The sequence below is a fragment of the Mastigoproctus giganteus genome, chromosome 11 (genome assembly GCF_048544385.1).
Source record: "Mastigoproctus giganteus isolate SK-2022 chromosome 11, ASM4854438v1, whole genome shotgun sequence".
NCBI lineage: Eukaryota > Metazoa > Arthropoda > Arachnida > Uropygi > Thelyphonidae > Mastigoproctus > Mastigoproctus giganteus.
In genome coordinates, this window is record NC_143585.1 from 60,117,335 (window position 1) to 60,143,481 (window position 26,147).

At 37.1% G+C, this 26,147-nt stretch overlaps 1 protein-coding gene across 3 annotated transcripts in view; it reads right to left on the reverse strand.

Moving 5' to 3' along the window:
• LOC150078039 (putative protein phosphatase 2C T23F11.1) overlaps positions 1-26,147 on the reverse strand; it is a 157,742-nt gene that overhangs the window by 65,691 nt on the left and 65,904 nt on the right. For all 3 annotated transcript variants that reach the window (XM_090384333.1, XM_090384332.1, XM_090384334.1), the window contains exons 4-5: positions 3,973-4,038; positions 3,815-3,888 (exon numbers count right to left, since the gene is read on the reverse strand). In XM_090384333.1, coding sequence (XP_090240459.1) covers positions 3,815-3,888; positions 3,973-4,038 — 140 coding nt within the window. The remainder of the gene's footprint in view (positions 1-3,814; positions 3,889-3,972; positions 4,039-26,147) is intronic.

Consider the following 26,147-nt stretch of genomic DNA (forward strand, 5'->3'; position numbering starts at 1 on the left):
AGTTTTCCTCATTTGTCTATCTTGGGAGATCCCCACAGGTGCCCAATAGGATGGTGCCCATTGAAATCTCCTAGCGGAATGAAAGGAGATGGAAGTTGCTTTATAAGATCCTCCAGCCCTTTTACAGTAAATTTTTGTTAAAACTCAAAACAATACATACCACTACAGCCTCTACTGTGGTCTGCAGAGGGATCTGTTTTGTAGGAACCTTGTTGTCAATAATTATGGCTACACCTCTTGTTGAGTTAGTACTGCTTCTGTCTTGTTGGCAGATAATATAGTTTTTAATCACTGGAGTCACCTGTGGAGTTACATTGGTTTCTTGCAGGCACATGATAACTGGACTATGCTGTTTGATTAGATCATAAATATCAAAAATATTGCTTTGTAGACCTCTCCAGTTCCATTGTATAATGTTCTGCATTATTTAGTTTTAGAAGTTGTAGATGGTTCTGTCTGTTTTTTGTATCCAGCCTTTTTGAAATCTATCTAGTTTCATCCTTTCTTTTTTCCGGAAGGCAGGGCACACAATGTCCAAGTCGTCTTCTGCATGTAAATCTAAAATGGCCTCTTCTTGCAGGGTACCAGAATCAATATCCATATTTCCTGAACATGGTTGGTCTGCAATGTTTGCCACTGATGCTTTCAATTTTGCAGTTTCTGGCACAGTATCAGTTGCAGTTGGGACTGTTAGCGGAGTATTGCTAGGGCAAGTTACTTTACATTGTTTGGTAGATGGTGGTTGTGGGGACGAAAGCACTGATCGAGCCCAATCGGAAATTGAAATGAATGGGGATGCTGTGACTGTCGTTTGTGTAACAGTTGATTGATATTTTTTGGTTGCTGCAGCATAGGTAATTTTTGCCATGTTGAGGATAACTTGCTTCCTAGCTTCTTGGTAGGTGACCTTTTGTTCAACTTTGTATTTTTGGATCTTTTTTCCTACCCTCCAGAGTTCACATGCTTTTGAATACGCTGGATGCTGGCCTTTATAATTTGGGCACTGTGGCGTTTCTGCAGTGCAGTCTGTTTGTGAATGGGCTTTGGAGCCACAGTTCAGGCAGATGGAGTCACCTCAACATACTGTTTGTGAGTGTCCAAATTTTTGACACTTTAAAATCTGATTGGATTGGGAATGTAGGGACGTACTCGGCAGTTAAGGTATCTGGTTTTCACACATGATGGTAATGTTGGTGTACTAAACATTAGAATAATATTCCTAGTGGGAACAAGTTCACCATCTTTTTTGAACATTATTCGTTTAGCTTGAACGACTTTTTGCTCTTGTAATTCTTCTACTATCTCATCTTCAGTGACATTCATTAGATCCCACTCTATTACTCTTTTGGAGCTATTTAATGTAGCATGTTTAGCTGTTTCAACTAGTAGATCTCCAGATCAAAGTGTTTTCAACATTTTCGGTGAACCAGCCACACTTTCTAACCATTTCTGAATTAGAAATGGTGAAGGGGCACTCATAGGTTTGGATGAAAGAGAATGTAATATGAGGAATGTTGGATATTCCTGTTCATTCTCGTTTTTGCGTAGTCTCTTAGATTGGGATGAGTCACGTTCGGTTTCATGTCATGACATGAGTGTCTGGGCTCAAGTGCTGGGTAGTTGTTGCAATCCATGGTTGCTCCTTTTAGCCCTGGAGGATAACTTATCCCACAGGTTACCAGCCCCACCACGTGGAGGAAGGAGCAGTGCCACCAGTGACCAAGCAAGAAGAGATTAGTGGTTAGTGTGTTATGTACATTAGTTCTATATACAGGAAGAAGAAAGGTATCTTTCCTTTCTTTTTGAAAAGTTACTTTATTGAGAAGAGCTGAAAAGAAATAACTTAGTAAACAAACACTTAAATTCCCTGAAAACAGCTAATTCTAGAGAAGGCACTTTGAGATTCACTTTTAGACTCGCTTGGCACTCTGGGCCGACTAGAGATGTGCAAATGTATCCCCAATTCACAAAAGGGGATCTAAGGATGACACAAACAATTTCAGACCATTTAGTTTAACTTCTGTTCCGAGGAAAATAATGGAGTCATTGGTTAAAGATGCATTGCAGGATTATCTACACAAGACTGCAGTAATAATTCAGATACATCATGGGTTTGTTAGGGGAAATTCTTGTCTGACACTGTGGTTACAAAGGAACTGGATGCAAAAAATAATTCTATCATATATTTGGATTTCAAGAAAGCTTTTGACACTGTTACACATGGACGACTACTGTACAAATTGGAGCAGTATGGTATTAACAGTAAGTTGCTACAATGATGACAGTGGCTGAGTGGGAGAAGACAGAGTGGTAATCAATGGAAGCTGCTCTTCGTGGACTTGTTATTAGTGCAGTACCCCATGGTTCGGTGTTTGGCCCAGTGTTGTTTATTATATTTATCAATGATATTGATGAAGGTATATCAGGTTTAATGTCCAAGTTTGCAGATGATACGAAGCTTGGCAGAGTTGTTAACGACAGTAAAAAGAGTATCCTACACCAACTGGATCTAGACAAGTTGGGTAGATGGTCTCAGAAGTGGCAACTGAAGTTTTAACATTGACAAATTCAAAATACTGCATGAGTAGAAGTAGTTCCAGAGAAATGTACCAACTGTGTGGTACTACACTTAGGGTGGCAGAGAAAATGAAAAAGACCTGGAAGTAATCATGCAGTCAGATATGAAGTTTTCTGAGCATTGCAGACAAGCTGCCAGAGCAGGTCACGGGGTATTGTCAATGATATACAGGATTTTGCTAGTAGGGAAAAGCAGGTGATTATCCCTTTGTACAAGGCAATGGTCAGGCCATGCCTTGAGTACTACATACAGGTCTGAAGGGCTCAGTTTAGGAAGGATGTAGATTTGCTTGAGCGTGTACAGATAAGGGCAACAAAACTGGTGAGGGGAACAAAGGGATCCTCTTGCCAAAAGGCTTAAGTTCTGCAAATTGCTGCAGCTGGTGACTAGGCACCTGTGAGGTGATCTGATTGAGGTGTATAAAGCCTTGAATGGGTTCAGCACGCTGAATTCTGATGGGATTCTTCTGCTTGCTCAGATTACGAACCTGAGGGGGATAAATTCAAATTGAGGAAAACAGTTGTAGAATAGATGTGCAGAAATTTGCCTTTAGCCAGCAGGTGGTTAATTGCTGGAACAAAACTTCCATCTGTTGTTGTGGAAGTTGATAGCTTAAATAAATTCAAGGAGGAGAGGGACAAACTTTTAGAGGGAATGGATATGTGGGGGGTTTTTTTTTTTTTTTTTTTCCTGGCTGATGCTACATAAGCTCATACACTTGATTTCTTGCATCACATGCCTCTATTACTACTACTACCACATATGTGTGCGAATCAGGTTTTTCAGTCCTGGCAATTACAAAAACCAAGTTATGAAAGCGATTACAGCCAAAAGATGATTTAAGATGTTGCCTTTCAAACTTAAAACTGTGATTTGAAGAACTTTCGAAGATTGTGCTGAGTCAAGGTTCACATTTACAAGCAGTTTTTTTTTTTTTATGCATTTTTACATTTGCATTTATGCATTTTTACCTTTAGAAAATTTCCTTATGTACAAATAAGGAAATTTTTCAAAAGGTATCAAATGTATGTATATGTGAATATTTTTAATTTAATTAAAATCTTACATTTATTATGTTTATTCATTTGTGATTTAATTTGCAATTCATGGATTGTGAGACAAAACTATTACTCCAATCTGGGCCATGGCTTAAAAAGGTTATGAACCACTAATAATAATAATAATAAGCAATAGGTAAAGATATTTACTAACACTTATTAGACAAAAAATACTTACACAGTATATTTTGCCATTTTTCAGTAATACAACTACAGCTGTTGTGCCTGCTAATTCATCTCTCATATTTTCATCTGAAAAACAAAAAAAAAAACCAAAATCAAGGAATGCTATTAGTAAATTTTTGGGAATATATTCTGAATAAACTTAGCACTCACCTTTCAGCATATCAGCATCTACTTCCAAAAAGCCTTGTTTGATTGATTCTGCTATATCTCCTTTTTCTGCAATTTTAAAGTATTTTGTATTAACAACTAAATGATCAGTTACAAAATACAATGCAGCTGTTACGTACAAAGTATACCCAAAAAGATCACGATGGGTTTCTGATTAATTAGCACAAACAATGTTAATTATCAGTTGCCAGATAAACTAGTTCCTTTATAATATCTGCTATAATACTGTACAATTTCATTAGCCTACACAAAATTAGGCTAGACATTATGTATTTTGCTGTTGTGTGCAAGAGAATTGTTATAATTTTGTTGTGGAATAAAGAAACATCAAATTTTGTTAAAATGCATAAAAATGCTACAAATATATAAAATGATAAAGTGCTCAATGTTGCTGAAGCATGTATTATTATTATTAATAGCCATATGGTGCAAGGAAGCCTGAGGCTTATGCTGCTCCAGGAAAAAAAAAAAAAAAAGTTCCCGAGTTACCCTGAGAGAGAGTCAAAGTAGAAGGGAATCACCAAGAAAGAGAAGAATGATGATATCCAGCTCAGGACCCTGGGTGTGCCAAGCCCATACCCATGTGAGCTGTATCTGAACAAATGGTTTTGAGAAGAATGAAAACCATAATGATGTTTGCACAGAATGAAAACCATAATGATGTTTGCACAGAATGATTAACCAGAGATGGTTGAATGAGAGTCTATTAAAAACAATACAAATAATTAGTAATCCAAGTTAAAAAGTTCCCCTCAATTTTGAATTTTAATCAAAAACCAGCTAAACACAATAGACTGATCTCAATGGCTGATGGCAACACAGACGTTGGAACTCAACCACCACTCCCTCCAGAGTAGTGGCAGATCAATTAAATTTATTGGGCCTAAAATGCCATCCTCCCTCTATGAAAAGGCAGATAGCATTTTCTTGTTTGCATTCAGATTCTTAAGTCACAATGTTGTCTTCCCAGAGAAGTTTTCACCCCCTCCCTAACTTTCATTTTCCTATTCAACATGGTCTGTTTATTCTCCCCACATTGTGTTTCATAGCTCAGCTTAAATATTAAAATCATTTTTACTTAATAAAGCTTTATAGGATGAAGGATTAAAAAAATATAAAATAAATCAATTTAAAATAAACAATTACATTTTAATTTAGTGGTTACAAAATGTAACTAGCAGCAGTAACAAGTACGCACAATACCCAGAGGCTTCCAGACCTCTACACAGTACTCTAGTTGTGGCCTGACGAGATAATCATCTCCCTGTCCCTGCTAGCAAAATTCCTACATATCATTAAAATAATCCATGACCTGCCATGGCAGCCCATCTGCACTGCTCAGGAAACTTCATATTTGACTGCACAATTACCCCCAAGTCTTTTTCACTTTCTACTTCCCTGAGTGTAGTATCACACAGTTGGTACGTTTCTCTTCGGTTATTGCTACCCATATTCAGCACTTTGCATTTGTCAATGTGTTAAACTTCAGTTGCCACTTCTCAGACCATTTTCCCAACTTATCTAGATTCAGCTGGAGTAGCATACTGTCTATACTGTCATTAAACCTGATATACCTTCATCAATATCACTGATAAATACACAAAACAAAAATGGGCCCAGCACCAAACTCTGGGAGACTCCACTAATAAAATTAGTCCACGTAGAGCAGTGTCCATTTATTACCATTCTCTGCTGTCTCCCACTCAATCATCCCTTTATGCATTGCAGTAACTTGCACTTAATGCCATACCTCTCCAATTTGTACAGCAGTCTTCCATGTGCAACAGTATTAAAAGCTTTCCTGAAATCCAAATATATGATATCAAAATTATTTTTGGCATTCAGTTCCTTTGTGACCACATCATAGTATCCAATCAAATTGGTCAGACAAGGCCTCCCTTTAACACACCCATGCTGTCTTAACTATTACTACAGTCTTGTCTAGATGATCCTGCAATGCTTTAACCAGTGATTCCATTATTTTCCCCAGAACACAAGTTAAACTAACAGGTCTGTAGTTACTTGTCACTTTTTGAACCCCCTTTGTGAATTGGTGATACATTTGCACACCTCCACAGTCCATGGCAACCTCTCCTGAGTCCAAGGAAGCTCTTATAATTATGGCTAAGGGTTTACTTACTTCCTTTGCTGCCTCCTTTAATATAATTGGATAGATCCCATCGTCCACTCCAGGTGCCTTCCTTATATTTAATTACAACAATTTCTCCTCCACTTTGCTTTCAGTTATTACAAAATCACTTGGCTCTCTGTTAGCATTTGGTAAACTTCTGGCACTCCCCTCATTGAATAACTCCTCATGTATGAATGTAGATGCAAAATACTCATTCAGTTTATCAGATACCTGAGCATGATCATCAATAGTCAACCCATCTATGTTATGTGGTTCAATCTGATTCATCCCTTTCCTTCTAGAGTTTACATAAGTAAAGAACTCTTTGCTGTTTTTCTTTGCATGCTTTGCCAAAGATTTCTCGTAATCTGCCTTTGCCTGTCTAACCTCCTCTGTGACTTGATTACAGACTAGTTTATACCTGCCATAGGCTTCTCTGTCACCTGATACTTCATATACATCCCATACATTTTTCTTCTCTGCCATGAGCCTCATTAATTCATCTGACATCCATTTAGGCCTAAACCTTGAACAGTATTTCTTAGCTGGAATGAAAAGCCTAGTAGCCTCCAAAATTAAGTCCCTGAAGGCTTCCCATTTAGAATTCAAAGTTGGTAACATCATCGGTTGGATCCACTGTACAGAATTTAAAAACTGTCTGAGATCTCTGTAGTCACCTTTACGAAAGCAAAAGCCCTTCCCTTTAGCATTGATGGTAGTTACATCTTTTAAGTAATTCCCACATTAGTACATTCTGATCACTGTCACCCAGTGGTTCCTTTATCTGCAAATTCTTAATGCATGAATAATCACTGCTGATAATCAGATCAAGAGTATTACTCCTTTTGGTTGCCTCTCAAACATGTTGCTGTAGAAAACAGTCATCCAATAAATCCAGAAAAGTCTTGCTAGTGTGCAAGTGACCAACCCACAAGTTCCAATCAACATCTGTAAAGTTAAAATCCAACATTTAAGACATTCTGATTTAATGGCCCACTATTTCTCAGCACAATTGCTCATTATACTCATCAGATTCATTACGCCTATAACACACACTTACTCTCAATTTTCCTTTCCCAGTACTTATTTCACACCAAACAGACAACACCACATTGTTCACCAATATCAATTGGATGCACTTCCTCAGATTTTGTGTTTCTTAACTAACAGCATAACCCCTCCTCCCTTCCAGTCCTGTCTATCCTTCCTGTACACATTGTACTCCCCAAATTCCAATTCTGCACTGCTTATATCTGTGTGACACCATGTCTCTGATATCCCAACAATATTTGCCTTTGATGTCTTGACTAGCACTTCAAGCTCATCAAATTTATTAACTATACTCCTAGCATTGGTATACATGCAAGTATACATGTACCTGTTCCTACTATTGGTTATCCTAACATAGGCCATGTATTTATTTGTCACTATGACTCTCAACAGTCCTGGAAATCTCCATTAGCTTGCTTTCCAGGCTGCTGCTCATTCTAATAGAAGCACTTTAGCAGGAACTTTGTAGACTTGGCTTAAATACATTTGTTAATGGATGTTTTTACTAATTTGTTAATAAATATTAATTACTCACTTGTAATTAAATTTTCTGAGCATGAAAAATTTATATAATCTATGTTTTCACTTAACCCGACATTGGTATTGCATAGTGAAGAAGATATTTATTGCTGACCCTGCAGAAAAAATATTTATTGCTTACAAAATGGTGACTTGAATTTAGTGGTGGTTATACTTGTACTTTCTTAATTGTACCTTTAGTCTTGTATGTGCTATCTCTTTTTTTGCCCATTAATATCATTGTTCAACTTGTGTAAACTGGGTGGGGCAGTCCGGAGAGGATAGGCAATACAGTTCACATCACTCCATTTTGCCTGGCCAAGTACAAAGTACAGTCCACCAGGTAGTGAAACACTTCTCATCACAATGGCAGGTTTTATACAATCAAAATGCTCATAAAATTTTTTGCAATCAAAGATCAATCTCTCTATGTTTCTTTATATTTTTCCCTGATAATATCTACCAGGGAAAAATAAGAGAAATTTTGGTAGATCATATCACCAGAAACAGTAGATCAGCTAACTCCAGTGTATTTGCACACAGAAGTCTAGAAGATCATTCCTAAATCTAATGTGCATCACAGTGGCAAAACTGATTCTTTGTGCGGGAGGGGGAAGGAGACAGAAGACTGTTAATCAATTCCTATATTATGTTTAGATATCACATTTTGAAAGAAAGAATACTTGATGAGAATCAACCGAAAGAGCAAGCTGGCTTTAGGACAGGATTCTCAACTATGGATCACCTTCATGTAATATCACAACTAATGGAGAAAGCAAATGAATATAAAACACCATTATGCCTGGCATTTGTGGATTATGAAAAGGCATTTGACTCCATACAGCATAAGGCAATGTTTCGGGCACTGGAAAGACAAGGCATTGATACCCCATATATTATGATTTTGAAGAAAATATATGAGAGTGCTACCTCCTTTATTAGACTAGACAAAGACAGTAGGAAATTTAAAATTGAGAAAGGAGTTCGACAAGGAGACACAATATCTCCGAAGCTGTTTATTGCTGCCCTTGAGGAAGCTTTCAGAAGATTAGACTGGTCGCAGAAAGGAGTCAATGTGAACGGAGAGTACCTAAACCATTTACGATTTGCAGATGACATTGTGGTCATTAGCCACGATCCCAACGAAATAGGGGAAAATCTTAATCAGTTATGCACAGCTAGTAAGGATTTTGGACTAAAGTTGAATATGGCTAAAACAAAAGTAATGATGAACAAGTATGCCACAGAAAGGGAAATAATGATTGAAGGAGCAGTAATTGAAAAGGTGGAGTCATATACTTATCTGGGACAGGTTATTAGCTGTAATAATGATAAATGGCTGGAAGTCAAGAGAAGAATAAATTTTGGATGGATAGCATTCAGGAAATATAGTCACATACTGAAGAGCAATATTCCAGTTTGTCTGAAACGTAAAATAATGAACCAAATGTATACTCCCCACCATGACTTATGGAAGTGAAACTTGGGCACTCACCAAAAGAATGGAAGAGAAGCTGAGAACTACACAGCGAAGAATGGAACGAATTATATTGGGAATCAGACTGTTAGATAAGAAGAGAAACACATGGATTAGGCAGCAAACTCAAGTAAAGGACATTCTTATCAAAACTAAAGAACTAAAATGGTCTTGGGCAGGACATAGCTCGAAGACATGATGACAGATGGACTAAGAAAATAACAGAATGGTATCCAAGAGGAGCTAGAAGAAAACCTGGAAGACAAAGGCGGAGATGGATAGATCAAATTCATGAGTTTCTGGGTAGTAAATGGATGGCCAGTGCTCAAAACAGAAGGAACTGGAAAGTTGCTGGAGAGGCCTTCATCCTGCAGTGGATTGAAAATGGCTGATGATGATGATCACATTTTACAATTCTATGAAAGGAGGGCACAGTCAAATGAGCTATGTGCTACATATGATATTAATCAAAATACTGTGTGCTAGGCCGTAGTGATTTTTTTTTTTTTTTTTAATTGCTTAATGCAGGGGAGTTCAAGCTGTGGGTTGCAAGCGTCCTAGACTTCTCTAGGCAAAATTTGAAAGCAGGGCAAATTTTTTTAGAATTTTGCCTAACCCACATAATCAGTCTTTTCCCAAATACGGTCATCCACCTGCCAATCTCCCCATTCAAGTTGCCCATCTTTGGACCCTTTCAAGAAGCTTGATGTCTTTTTTCAGATGAGGTCTACATACCTGAACACAGTATTCCAAATGTGGTCTTACAATTGCCTTATACACTGGGATTATAATCTCCCTCTCTACAGAACGTGATATCATTGATAGGACATCACAGGCTTTCCTGGCTGCCTGTTTACACTGTTCAGAAAATGTCCTATCTGCCCATATTTAACTCCCAGATTCTTTTCCTCCTCCACTGTTTTAAATTCAACCCCACTAAGTATATAATATTTGTGGATTGCTATTCCCCAAGTGTAAGACCTTGCATTTAGCAGCATTAAAACATAGCTGCCACTTCTCTAACCATCTTTCAAGTCTGTTCAAGTCATTCTGAAGGAGCACTGCTTGGCACTGATCATTAATAACTCTGCCAACCTTTACGTCACTGCAAATTTTGACATCACGCCCTTCATGAAAAAAAAAAAGTGTTCCAAGAATTGATCCTTGAGGGACCCACTCCTGACATTACACAAATCAGAAGAATATCCATTAATCACAACCCTCTGTCTTCTGCCCTGCAGCCACACAGCAATCCATTTTAGAATCTTACCACTAATCCAAACCTATTCAAGTTTATACAGTAACCTCTTGTGAGGGACCAAGTCAAATGCTTTGCTAAAATCCAAATAAACTATATTGAAATTATTCCCTAAATCCAGTTCATTAGTAACTGTGTCAAAATAGCCTATTAAGTTAGTTAAGCATGATTTACCCTTAACAAAACCATGTGTCCTTCAGAATGCCATTTCTCTCTAAATGTCCCTGGATTGCACTCAATCATTGCTTCTAAGATTTTTCCTACCATTGAAGTCAGACTGTCTGTAGTTTCAGTCAGTCCATAGTTAGAAACTTTACTCTTAAAACCACTTTTATGGATTGGCAATACATTGGCACTTCTCCAATCCATAGGAATCTCCCCAGAGTTCAAAGATGCCCTCATAAAATAACCTCAATGGTTCCGTACACTCCCTGGCGGTCTCCCTCAAAACTACAAGGTTTGTGCCATAAACTCCAGTAGCCTTACTTTCCTTTATGCTAAAAAGTTTTTCTAATAAACAATCATCTGTAATTATGACATCATTAATTTCATATAGCTCAGCCTCACTCATACAATACATCTTTTATCAGTAAAGACAAATGCAAAGTACTGTTCAATTCATCCGCATCATCAGCTGAGTTGTCTAAGACTTTTCCACACCCAGTGCACAAAGAACCGATCTGATTTGCCTTTTTTCTTCCTTGTATTCACATACATGAAAAATTTCTTGTCCCTATTCTTTGCTCTCTTAGCCATTGCTTTCTCATACACAGCCTTGGCCTCCCTGATCTTATTTGTGGTACTATTACATTCCATTTTTTTCCATTTTTATTTACATACAATTTTATGTATATTCTCAAAATATATATATATTAATTTATACACAGCAAAATAACCGCAGTTCCTTGAAGACATTCCTTTCTTCATTAAGAAAGAAGTCCAAGAATGTAAGTGGTTTTTTTTTGTTAGCTGTTGGTGCATCGGCTTCTGTGGCCATATTGCACCTCCCAAGGTTTTTGCATTTTCTACTCTGATCCAAGTCCGAGGCGGGATTCGAACCCTCGACCTTTCGGTTGCCAGGCAGGCACTTTACCCACCCCCGCTAGCCCAGTCAGCACGTAAGTGGTGGGTGTGTGTGTGTGTGTGTTTTACCTGTATCAAGGGTGGCTCCTAGGCCTAAGCCCATCTCCACCTTGTACATCTGCATTGATGCAGAAACTCTGCACAGCTTTGTGTGTTAGTACGGGTCAACCATCACTAATCCAGCAGCGTTGGGACCTGTGGGGTGCCAGATTAGTGAGTTTGCTGGATCACCAGTGGTTATTTTAGCACATTAATTTTACCCAACAGCTAATCACTTGCTTCTACCTTTAACATGTTGACTGCCCAGCTAGTTTAAGAAAAAAATTAACCAGGGGCCAAAAAATATTTAGCAATTCTAAAATAAATATTGTAATGTCAGTGTTATCGTTTTTCGTTAAAAATTTAAAATATGCGACATAAAAAAGTCTTTTTTTATGTTGCATATATGTGGCCAGCGTGGCCACATATGTAGGTTACTTTATTTCTTGAGAAGCCGTGTCAGACGCTATTACGACATACATATGAAGGTCGTCTGTGATTAGTTTATTGTGAGTGCTGCAATAAAACTAATTACGATAAAATAAACTCTCAAACATCACAATAAGTTTGTCAGTATTGTTAGAGATTTTGTGAAAACAAGTTCGTTAGAGTGCTGTATAATCCATCATATTGTGTTGTGTTTTTCTGCAAGTTTGTATAAATGTGCTGTAAAAAAAAAAATCTAAAAAGGAATGGCTAAAAGAAAATTGCTAAGATGAGAGGAACTGAGAGAAATTGCTGGAATTTACGATTAAGCAGAGTTAAACTTCTCACAGAGACACTGCTGTTGAGTTTTTTCAGAAGTTCAACTTTATCTGTTATGGACAATGTACGGTGTTTGCACTTTACACCACGAAAGGCACTTCCTTTATGCACTGGACGCTATTACGACATATATATGAAGGTCGCTCACATTTAGCCCCAGCCACATGGCTGGGGCTAAATGTGAGCAGATTATAATAATAAATGCAGAAAAACAAGTGGGAATGGCTTGCCAGTGTTTACGAGTTCGCGCCAAGAGTTGATGCTACAACCAACGCCACCAAAACGGTAGCAGCAGGTTAGTGCGCCGACCCAGGAAATTAGAAATTATGTCTGAATTAGCGGTGGAACCGGATTAGTGATGGTCGACCTGTATTAGTGTATGGTGTGTCACGTGTGTCAGGCCACCTTGCCACCAGCACCTGGGTAGCCACTGCCCAGCACCCACCAGAGAAAGTGCAGTAATGGTGGGTGCCAGCAATTCTGCTTCCAGGTTGCCCAAACCGGGAAGCCAGCGGGGAAAAAAAAAAAAATTATATATATATAGAGTCATAAATTAGAATAAGGTTTAAAATAATAAAATAACGCCAGCAGTACGGCAAGACAAGAGCAAAAAAAACCTAAATTCAAATCTAACAGGGAGGGAAGAGAAAAGTAACAAGAATAAAAATATTCCAGTGGAAACTCTGAATTAATTTAGAAAATCTAATTATACAAATAATAATTCATTGAAATTTAAAAGCCAATTAAATAGAAATTTAGCGGTGCCCCCTCTGATGGGCACCAGGGCCAAATTTATGTGAAATATCACCAAACAGATTTAAACCACTAACAATAAAACAAAACAAAACAAAACAAAAATAGAAAAAATAGACTGACCATTATGCCCCATCTCAACAGAGGACCACAAGGCCAATAATGGTCAGGGAATCGCTGCATTTCGAATGCTAAACAAATCGCTGCAAAGGAGAAACGATCGTAAGATCAGTCCACCACACTGATCCCCAAATCGAACCACCAATGCAGGGAATTGAACAGCGGTGGTCCTGACCATTCCCTGACCATTATTGGCCTTGTGGTCCTCTGTTGAGATGGGGCATAATGGTCAGTCTATTTTTTCTATTTTTGTTTGGTTTTATTGTTAGTGGTTTAAATCTCTGTTTGGTGATATATCACATAAATTTGGACCTGGTGCCCATCAGAGGGGGCACCGCTAAATTTCTATTTAATTGCCTTTTAAATTTCAATGAATTATTATTTGTATAATTAGATTTTCTAAATTAATTTAGTTTCCGCTGCAATATTTTTATTCTTGTTACCTTTCTCTTCCCTCCCTGTTAGATTTGAATTTAGGTTTTTTTCACTCTTGTCTTGCCATAATGCTGGCATTATTTTATTATTTTAAACTTATTCTAATTTATGACTATATTTCAAGCATCGTGTACAGGAATATGCTTTTTGCTGCCTCTGATGTGTGCTGTACCCTTCTTTTTATTTTTATTAAGTAATACTTCTTTTCCAACATTATTTAAATATAATTATATATATATATATATACACACACACACACACACACACACACATAGTGGATTCCGGTTATTTGGGCTACCATTTAATCGGGGCAGCCGTTTATTTGGGGCAAATCTTAAAAAACAGAAACCAATCGAGAAAATAGCCAGGGTTTACTTTGCTTAATTGGGACAGCATGCTGTTTAATCAGGGCAGCACTGGAGATTACCCTACAATTGTCTCCAACGGTACCACGTGGTTCAGTCAAAATTCTGGAGGTCACAACCATAAAACAAAAACAATTAGCAGTCACCTGTTTATTGGGCTTTTCTGTTAGTGAAATCTATCATAAACGGATAGTAAACTCGATCTTACTGAATTTGCGATAATACCGACAGTTGGAATTCTGTGAGTTATTATGGTGAAGTGTGTTTACACTTCCATGAAATCTTCAATCATGTAAAAAAATTAATTTTCAGCTCTTCTTTTCATTCCTATTTTTAAAGCTTTCTAACTCGTTACTAAGTTCTCACTTGCACATATCGTGTTACTTGCAATTTGTGTGTGCCGTGTTCTTTGTTATTGATTGCTTATCTTTTTACTGTTTTAAATTTTAACCCCCACCCACAAATGTCAGTGAACAGAAATGTCAACTAGTTCATATGTACATATTACAGTACGTATTAATTATTCTGATTATCATGTATATTCTTCCGATTTTCACGTATCATTTAATTTTTTTTAATTGTAAGGTAATAAAGGGTAAATTTGTGCTTAATATATCTTTGCTTTTATAGCCTGTGATAATATTCCTCCTATTTTCGCTAATTAGAATTGCTGTTTAATAGAATTAAAATTCAATTCACAAACGTGATCACAATGACCGGCGCTTACTGCACATCGTATAGTGAACGGTACTTTATTATGTTGAGTGCGTCGTGACGTGATTTGATTGTACAGTGAACCAATTGTAAAGGATGGGGGGGGGGGGGGTACATTGTATTTTTAACTATTTACGTGAAACTTCAGATAATGGGGCAGCCGCTTAATCGGGCCAAAATGCACTTGTCCCGATGTGTATATATAAACACACACAGCAGACTCTCGATTTACCGGGATCGGATTAACCAGGACACTTCAAGACTCCAAATTAAAAAAAAAAAAAAAAAAAATCATAAAATTCAAGTAATGACTAGAATACACTAGTTATAAACAGATGTTTCGCAAGTCTGAAATAGGCGGCGTTATAAGTCATCATTGGGAGATTAGTGTACCCATTATCTTGCAACCCCGCTGTCTTCACACCCGCCGCTAAAAAAAAAAAAGTTTAGTTTGTTTTAGTGTGTCGTGTCAATTGTGTCTTTTTGCACCACAAAAAGACAAATTTTGTCTCGTTATGTCAGGGATGTTGAAATTTTTTTATAGTAAATATATATTTTTTGTTTTAGAAATCGCAAAAATGATGGGTAAACGCAAAAGATTTGCACTTTCAGTTAAACAAAAACTTGAAATTATTCAAAAGTTTGAAAACGGTGCATCTGTTAAATCTTTAAAGAACCATTATAATGTTGGTGACCAAACCATACGCAACATCATAAAAAATAAAGGGAAGCTATTCGATTTAAAATGGACATTGCAAAAGAGCATCGTATTGTACACGCGAGTAGTATGTGGTAAATTTTTTTGTGTTTTATCTATTGCCATATTTTTTACATTGATTGCTGAACATTTTTCGATACAGTAAGTCCCCAACTTACACAACTACATAAATTTTTTCACTTTTTTTTTTAGGATTGTAAAATTTAAAAAAATAATAATAATAAACAATCAACAACGACGATCATGGCATGCACAAATTGCACAAGTGAGGTACAGAGTAACAAGCAAAAAAATAGGAAAGAAGAGAAGATTCTTACAATTTATTTATGGTTTTTTTTTTTTTTTCATATGATTGAAGATTTCAGTGAAGGGGACACACATTTCACCATAATAACATAAAAACCCACATGATTCCAGCTATCTGTATTTTTGCAAATGCAATAAGTTTACTATCCATTTATAATTAGATGCACGAAGAGAAAAGCCAGAAAGTGCAATTTGTTTTTGTTTTATGGTAGTGACCTCCAGAAATGTGCTTTAGTAAAATGTGAGCTTGTGCGGGGTGATAATAGTGAGATTTTGCCTTAACCTTTGAAGTTCTTTACAGAAAATTTCATTTTGACAGTTATCATGGTACTGACTAAGAGAATAAGTGACAGTGGTACTAGTAAATCTACCAAGAAAAGGAAAGCAATCGATTTGGATTAGAAAATTAAACTAATAAGAATGTATGAAAATGGTGAAAGATTGACAAGTAACGTGCTGAATTCAGATTTGTCAATAATAATATAGTAGCAATTTGTTATTAGTCATTCCCGAGTTACGTAAAACTCAACAAAGTAAGAAGTTACGTCTTAGCTTACGTATGTCGAGGACTTCTGTATTTTTGGATTAACAGGGAAATCGATTATCCGGGATTTGTTTTTTACCATCTATCCCGGAAAATCAAGAGTACTGTATACAGTAAACCCGCTATTCGCGGGGGTTACGTTCCTGAGAAATGCCGCGAATACAGAAAACGCTAATACTGAGTAATGGCTCCCATAGTAATAAAGGGGTTCCGTTCCAAAGTATGAAATATATAAGAAAAACTAGTCTAAAATTTTGTCTATGTATGTATTATATGTACCTTCATAATATGACTATGTACATAGACAGTACATAGTGAAATGCAAGCATATGGCATCGAAATGAAAATAAGAAACAATTTAATATTAAATGTAATATTTATTAGAAATTTCAAACAAATCTTTCAAACCAGCGCCTTTGCTTGCTAGAAAAAAAAACATCCCACCAGTGCTATCACCAGTTTCGCTAAAGTGTTGATAAAGGAGTTTTGCCTTTTCGCGAATGATGAGCGAACTTAACGGAATTTTATTTTGAGTTCGGTCTTCTATCCACAGATTTAAAGCTTTTTCCATTTTTTCTAATTTAACATCACGAGTTACAGAGCAAATTTTTGAAGCAATTAGCGCGTTTTCACGGACACTACGGCAGATTTTTTCTTCCGATTTCTTGATTGATCGTACTGTTGACTCATTGATTTTATAATGTTTTGCCACTGAGGAGATGCTTTCACCATTAGAAATTGTCTAATAACTCAATTTTATTCGCTAATGTCATCACCTTCTTTCATATTTTCACATTTCTCTTTTTATTCGTAGCCATATTTTTGTAGGGGTTAGAACTTGTCCACAATAAAGTCACTTTCTTCCATTAACACACTCGAAAAAGTCTGTTTTACACTGCAAAACGGTAGATTTATCATTTTTGTAAGCATACCAATTTATAAATTTATTCAATTTATAAACATATAAATTAAAAGCAAACGACGAAACCTTCCATGACAAACGCATAACACATACTGAACAAGGATTAGCGAGAAACATCCACGCTTGCGATTTTTTCACAACTGAGCGCTGTTTTGACCGGGAAAGATAATTTTAGCTACGCCCATGTTTTTTATGGCCGAAAATATTCACGGCGTTTTAAAATTCACATTTTTTTAGGTTTCATTTTATATTAAATCGGCGATCGCGAATAGCGGGGGTTTACTGTATATATATATATATATATATATATATAATAAAATAAAATAAATAAATAAATAAAAAACTAGTGGAAAAATATCCAAGCCTTAGTAGATACTTACAAGCCAAGTTGATAAACTTAAAATAAATATTTACGTTTGTACAAGAAAATAGAATTTTAACTCTAAATCCTAGAAATACAATTAAATTTATATATCTTACAACAAGTTATTCTATTTATACTTAATAGGATACAATGATGATGCATCAGTTGACATGGAACCAATGACAACAGATAGCACTCTACAAGGTCATACTTTAGTCCCAAACCTTTCAAACATACTTTCCACAACCAGAGAATGGCCCTCAGTCAGAAGCAAGTCCAGAGCAATATATCAGCCCAGAAGGTATGATTTAGTCAGACAGGCAGCCACAAGGAGACTGCTGCCCAAGGCAAGATTCAAAACTGCCATTTCAATTCTAAACTGATATAATTGGAGTAAACACAACACTCGTCTTAGTGTTGAGAAGCCATCATGAGGCCAGAAAGGAACAATAGTCATCGTGAGACCATTGTCACTGTGTGATTACTTCATCACTGTTAGGTTTTTCTATTCTTAATCCATAGTTTGCTAAAAATGAGGCCACCATAAGGCCAGGAGAAACAATAATCACAATGAGACCATTGTCACTGAGAATACCCAAAAAACACTGCAAGGTTCTTCTATTCTTAATTTCTGTTAAGTCAGTTCACTCCAACACTGCAATTCACTGCAATTTACAAAGTAGAATGTTCTACCACAAACAACAATCAGGTCCATCAGCAATCATCCACAAGTGTAAAATATTACTGACAGACATCTACAAGGAGACTACTGTCAAAGGATAATTATAAACTAAGTAATCAAGGGCATAATTATAAACTAGGTAATCAAGAGCATCTTGTAGGATGCTTCCTATGATTAAAGCCAGCCCTTTCAAAATCGGCCATGTGGTAGGGAGTGACATACCACAGAGACCATAACAAAACCAACCCTAAAATCTGCTGTTAAAGGAAGCCCTGCAACTAGGTGGAAGGATAGGATCAGTGAACTTTTGGGCGTGACATTTTGCAATGCCGCTCGTATAGCATATGATCGATGCAATTGGAGGATTTTGTTGATGTCCACAACAGCTCCTCGGGGAACTATGTGACTGGAAAAAGGATCTCCATGTCCCATCCAGGATGAAAAGTTGCAGAGTTTAGGAATTACACCGATGAGGCAAAACATTATGATCAGCGAGCCGTTATGCAAATCGAAGCAACTGCAGGTGAACTACGTCACGTGTGCGGGTCAGGATGTGATAGAAAAAACACCTGATACTGAGCTCTGTTAATTAGTGTTACTCTTGTTCTTCAGATGGGAAAGGCAACGGACTTAGCGAGTTTGACAAAGGCCAATTTAGAATGGCCAGACGACTGGGTCAGAGCATATCTGAAACAGCACAGCTGGTGGGTTGCTCACAGTCAGCCGTGGTTAGTACCTACTGAAAGTAGTCTGAGAAGGGGGAAACCCATGAACTGCCGGTGAGGTGTTGGACGACCTCGGCTCATCGACGCTAGAAGTGAGCAAAGACTCTCCCGGATGGTACGTGGAAACAGAAGGGTGACTATGGCACAACTAACTGGTGATGGGAGTAATGTGTCACAACACACAGTATATCGAACCCTGCTGAAAATAGAGGACCAACACCACCTACCTAATATGGTGTTGGTCCTGCATGTGGAGGACCAGCACCATAGTGACCACCCAGGACCAGTAGATGGTCATAATGTTTTGGCTCATCGGGGTATTTAAGATGGGTTAACCTTAACTCCTAAAAAATCCACCAGGGATGGTGCAAAATTTATTAAAATTAAGTAATAAAAGGATGTTCTTGTATACTGAGTTTCAGGTGAAAGGGTGCAATAGTAGCTAAATTATAGTTCATTAAAGACAGCCCAAAATAGCTAAATTTCTTAAATTTCCCATTTAGTTCAGATATTAATTGAAACACTAAGCAACTTTATTTGCTATTTTTAAAGCCATATAAATTGTAGGTGGCACTAAAGAACAAAATGGAAGCATTTAACATGCAATCCTCCATTATAAATCCCCAGGGGTTCATATTCACCCTATCTGGTGAGTATGAGCTCGGCACACCCAGGGTCCTGAGCTGGATATCATCCTTCTCTTTCTTGGTGATTCCCTTCTATTTCTCTCTCTCTCTCTCTCTCTCTCTCTCTCTCTCTCTCTAGTAATTCAGAAATTTTTTTTTTTTTTTTTGGTTGGTGCAGCATAAGTCTCAGGCTTCCTTGCAGCACTGTGGGCTAATAATAATAATAATAAAGTGCTCACCTCCATTTTGTGAACATAGATGCCATTTCAAGTAGACTATAAGAGTGACAGACAAGATGCTGATTATATCAACTATTTTCTTAAACTAACAGATGCTCTCAAGTGGTGTCTGTTTCCATAATACTAAGATGTTATTTTTGAAATCTGAAAAATTAAAACATATATTTTATCAACTTCTCAGCTGCCAGATATTTATTTGATTTTGAGTTCTTAGTTCAAGTCTTTTCTTAAAGACCAATTCTCTAGTAGTATTTTTACATTCTCCTCAGCTAGACCTGGAACCTAATTAAGCAGCAATACTCGATGGTCTATATACTGCAGACAAAGTAGTAAAACATGAATCCAGTCCTCCATTTGACCACAGGTGTAAAAAGGATTCGACTCCAAACCTCTATCAAAAAGTTTGGCCATCAAGGATCCATGGCCTATTAACAAATATGCTGTAAACATACTTGGTGCAAACCATGAAACGATAGGTTGAGTTGAAGCAAACTCAACATTTTCAATATGCTTCATTGTGACTTCATGCACAGATTCATTCCATCTACTTTGCCAAATACTAACCACCTCACTCCATAATCTTTTCCGTTCTGTCTTCAAGTTACTAACTAGGTCTGTTGTAATTCCCATACCTGCAGTCCTTTTTAAGTTTATAAGTCATACCATGGTACAAGATAAATAATAAATCTAAAGGCAATTCTCCTCCTAGGATTTGGAGGATGTTGTTTGAAACTGTATGAGGGACATTATTTAGTGCTAGAAGCACTGTTCTTTGAATTGATAGTAATTTACTTTTGATTTTGACCTTACTGATGTTCTGGTGCCAAATACCAACTGCATACAGAACTATAGGCAGAAATAAGGTTTTATAATAGAGTTTCATGGTCTTTTTATTCAAACCCTAGTCTTTTGGAGATTCTTATGACCGATGCAGTGAAATTCCTAATTTTTTTTTCGGTGACATGAGGGAGAAAGGTTAATTTATCATCAAGGATTATGCCAAGATATTTGTTTTGTTCAGTTGAATCCTTGGTCTTCCATAATTAAAATGGTTTTTAAATTTCATGACATCTGTTTTACTGGGAGATACCTTGAGCTTGTTGATTTCTGCCCAGGCCGCCAAATCATCTAAGATAGATTTAATTTTGACCTTTAATACTTTACGTAATCTTCCTTCTATAGCAATCACAAGGTCATCAGCGTAGGACACCTTTAGCGAATCCTCGTAAGCCACTGGTCTAATACGGCATTGCAAAGGAGAGGCCCAACACTGACCCCTGGGGGCATCCTCTGGAAACCTGGGCATTATTAGCCAGATTCTTTACTTTGACCATGGTGTATCTCTCATTAAAGTATGATCTCAGTCCCCTCTACACAATTCTTATTTAGCCAACCTTAAAGACCTGAGGACACTCTCCCATGAGATACGACAGTAGAAGTAGTATACTGATGTGTGTAAGATGGCACCTAGATTTAAAGTCCATCTCCACCGTATAATCAGTATCAGGAACATCTACGAATAGGAAAAAAAAAAAAAAAGAAGTTACTCTGCAATCATGGAGCAAACATCAAACTGGCAATTGCCTTCCGGTGCCCATCCCTAGAGCCGAGTCTGGGTCAACTATTCCTGTCTGTGCACAATGCATGAACTCCACACCCATCGGATGAAGTGCAATACCGATAGGTGTCACCTTCCCCGCATCCTGGCAGCCCACACAAAGAATACAAAAAAAAAAAAAAAAAGCCATCAGTTCATGATGCCAGCAAAAAAAAAAAATAAATAAAAATAAATAAATAAATAATAAATAAAAATAATTTTAAAAAATCCTTCCAACTGCCTTAGTAATTGGCCTACACTTCCTGGTAAAATAACAAAATGCCCTAAAAATTATAAACAAATCCAATGGAAGAGCACCCACAATAACCTTATTGCGTTCGTAGATACCGTTTTACACACCTGTAAAATAATGTTAACTATGTAATATAGTTAATAACATAGACCTTTGTAATGAATTTAACTTATTCCTAAATTTAACAGTAATCACTCACAAAAACCAAACAGATGAAGCATATGACACAATAGGCAAAAATATAGCTTTGTAGTACAAGAAAAGAACTCTTCTATTCAACCCCCAGTCTTTTCTTGTAATTCTGACAATAAAGGCTGTAAAATTTTTAACCTTACTAGCTAAGTACTCTAAATGAGCAGTAAATGTAAATTTATGATCCAAAACAACTCCAAGATATTTAACCTGAGAAACAAGAGATGTCTGTTTATTATCAATAACTACCTTCGGTGGACAACTGTAATCAAGCTTACCTTTCATAAGCATCATCACTGTTTTAGAAGGAGAAATCTTGAGTCTGTTACTTGAAGCCCAGTGAGCAAGAGTGTTCACAACTATTCCAATTTTATGTTCCATTTGTTGTCTAGATTTACCCTCTAGCAACAAAACCAAATCATCCACAAAAGGTATCTTATGACACTCAGACTTATCAAAGGCTAACCATAAGTTTAAAACCAAGTTCCAAAAAACCGGGACAAAACACTGATCCCTGAGGACATCCGCAGTTTACAACCCTCTCATATTTCAAATGCTGGGACCTTACTATGAATTTCCTGCCACTTAAATAACTTATTTTATATAGCATATCTGGACATTTTAATATTCTTAATGCTAATAAAACACTCTCGAACCAAACAGTATTGAATGCTCCTACAAAATCATCAAATAAGGCCAATACATACTTGCTATTAGATTGCTTACTGAAATTCACTAAATCATTGATGGCATCCTCAGTAGAGCAACCCCTTTTAAAACCATACTGAAACTTGAATTTGAAATTTCTATCCAAAAACAAAGATTCTAATCTTAATAGTATTAATTTCTCAAAAATTTTACCTAAATTTGATAGTAATGAGATTGGGCGAAACCCCCTGGGATCAGTTAAAGGCTTTCCCGGTTTCTGAATCAACTTCAATAAAGCAATCTTCCAAAATGAGGGAAAAATCCCCTCAAGAAAACATTTATAAATACATTTAATAACATATCAGGACAACTGTGTGGCTCTGATAATGTAATTATTTTCAATTTCATCCAACCCTGGGGGGTCTTATTTATATTTAACTAAGAACATACATAGTGAACCATTAACTCACTTAAATTGAACAAGTCAGTGTCGTTATTGACTGGTATTTGTGGGTTGGTCACTCACTCACACACTAGCAAGGCTTTTGTGGATTTATTGGATGATTGTTTTCTACATCAGCATGTTCGGGAGGCAACTAGAGGGAGTAATACTCTTGATTTGATTATCAGTAGTGATTGTTCATGCATTAAGAATCTGCAGATAGAGGAACCACTAGGTTGCAGTGATAACAGTGTGCTGAAGTGGGATTTACTCAAAGAGGTAACTACCATCAGGGGTAAAGGGAAGGGTTATTGCTTTCGTAAAGGCGACTACGATGGTCTGAGACAGTATTTAAATTCTATACAGTGGGACCAACTGATGATGTTACCAACAGCAAATTCAAAATGGGAAGCATTCAAAGAACTTATCTTGGAAGCTACTAGGTTTTACATACCAACTAAGAAATATTATTCAAGGTTTAGGCCTAAATAGATGTCAGATGAACTAATGAGACAAATGGCAGAGAAGAAAAATGAATGGGATACATATAAACTACACGTGACAGAGAAGCCTATGATAGATATAAGTTGATCTGTAACCAAGTTATAAAGGAGGTTAGGCAGGCGAAGGCAGATTACGAGAAATATTTGGCAAGGGATGCAAAGAAAAACAGCAAAGAGTTCTTTACTTATGTAAACTCTAGAAGGAAGGGGATGAATCAGATTGGTCCACTTGATATCGATGGTTCAACTGTTGATGATCCTGCTCAGGTAGCTAACAAACTAAATGAATATTTTGCATCGACATTCACACATGAGGAGTTATTCAGCGAGGGGAATGCCAGAGGTGTATTCAACTCTGGCAGTAAGCTAGATAATCTTGTAATAACTGAGAGTAAAGTGGAGGAGAAATTGTTGAAGATAAACAAAAGAAAGGCACCTGGGGTGGATGGGATCTATCCAGTTATATTAAAGGAGGCAGCAAAGGAAGTAAGCAAACCCTTAGTCATAATTATGAGAGCTTCCTTGGAATCAGGGGAGGTACCCATAGACTGGAGATGTACAAATGTAACCCCAATTCACAAAGGAGGATCAAAGGCTGACACAAGTAATTATAGACCTGCAAGTTTAACTTCTATTCCAGGAAAATTAATGGAGAAACTGGTTAAAGCAGCACTGCAGGATCATCTAGACAAGACTTCGGTTATAGCTCGGACACAGCATGGTTTTGTTAAGGGGAAGTCTTGCCTGACCAATTTGATTGGATACTATGATGCAGTTACAAAAGAACTGGATGCAGGGAATAACTTTGATATTATATACTTGGATCTTAGAAAGGCTTTTGATACTGTTGCACATGGAAGACTGCTGCACAAATTGGAGCAGTGTGGCATTGGAGGCAAATTGCTGCTATGGATAAAGGAATGGTTGAGTGGGAGAAGACAGAGTGGTAATCAATGGACACTGCTCATCGTTAAATTTATCATTATTAGAGGAGTCCCTCAGGGTCCATTGTTGTTTTCTGTATTTATAAATGATATTGATGATGGTATATCAAGTTTAATGTCCAAGTTTGCAGACGATACGAAGGTTGGCAGGGTTCTTAATGACAGTACGCTGCTGCAACAGGATCTAGAAAAGTTGAGCAGATGGGCTGAGAGGTGGCAAATGAAGTTTAACATTGACAAATGTAAAGTGCTACATATGGGAAACAGTAACCCCAGAACAACGTATCAACTCTGTGGTACTACACTGACAGTGGTAGAGAATGAAAAGGACCTGGCGGTAATTGTGCAGGCAGATATGAAGTTTTCTGAGCAGTGCAGATGGTTTGCAAGAGTAGCTCATGGTGTCTTGTCAATGATATACAGGAATTTTTCTAGCAGGGATAAGGAGGTGATTATTCCCTTGTATAAGGCAATGGTCAGACCACACCTTTAGTACTGTATACAGGTCTGGAGGCCTCATTTCAAGAAGGATGTAGAGCTGCTGGAACGAGTACAGAGAAGGGCAACAAGATTAGTGAATGGAACAAAGGGGTGCTCTTACGAAGAAAGGCTTAAGTTTTGCGAATTACAGTGTCTGGAGACTAGGCACCAGCGAGGTGATCTGATAGATGGGTACAAAGCCTTGAATGGTTTGAGCATGCTCAATGCTGATGCGATTCTGCCTGTTGCTCAGAATAATCACCTGAGAGGGCATAAATTCAAACTGAGGAAGGACAGATGTGCGGAAATTTGCCTTTAGCCAGCAGGTAGTTGGTTGGTGGAACAGATTTCCATCCCTTGTTGTGGAAGTTGATAGCCTAAATAAATTTAAGGCTCAGCTGGACAGGTATTTCGAACGAACGGAGGGGTGAAGTGGAAGTTTTTTGTTTTGTTTTGGCTGTTGCTGCATAAGCTTGCTTTCTTGCATCATATGCCTCTACTAATGCTAATGTTAGAATCCTGATAAGCTCTGTTTTCCCCAATAACCATAGCCTGATACGCAGTATCCTGTGCTTCACAGTCAGCTAAAAATAACTGATCAGTAATAGACTTGATAGTTGTATACCAATCACAGGATTCCATATCATCAGTTATGACAGTACTTATCAGATAATAAACTCCATGGGTCATTATTCCCAACAGACAACACTAAATCTTGCCATGCCTTGAGTTTATGAGAATAGATTGCCATATGATACTGTTTCCTTTTAATTCTAAAAAGTTCCCTACTAACCAGGGCCTCAGCCATACCCCGACTTCTCAATCTCTGATACCTTTTCCTCAGATTAAACATCTCTGATCTTAGTATAGATAACTCATCAGATCACCATGGTACATTGTATGCCTTATCTCGTCTCCTTCTTGCAGCAAAGCTCAAGGCATTATGCATAACTGACTGAAAAAATAAACTAACTCAAGTGCATTCAATTTATAGAAACTGAGTTTAACTTCATTTGTAATATTACTCCTAATTATACTATCAAATCTATCCCAATTAATTTTCCTGAAATTAAACCTTTAACACTCCTGCAAATGTGTCTCAACCAACTGCCCATCCATCAAATTAATAAAAAACACAATTGACCTATGATCACTACTAGTAAACTTAGTAATTACATCCCAATGAAATAATCTCCTACTTAATTGGTAAGAAGCCAAGGTTATATCAATATTAGAGCTCCCATGAACATTATCAAAAGTGTA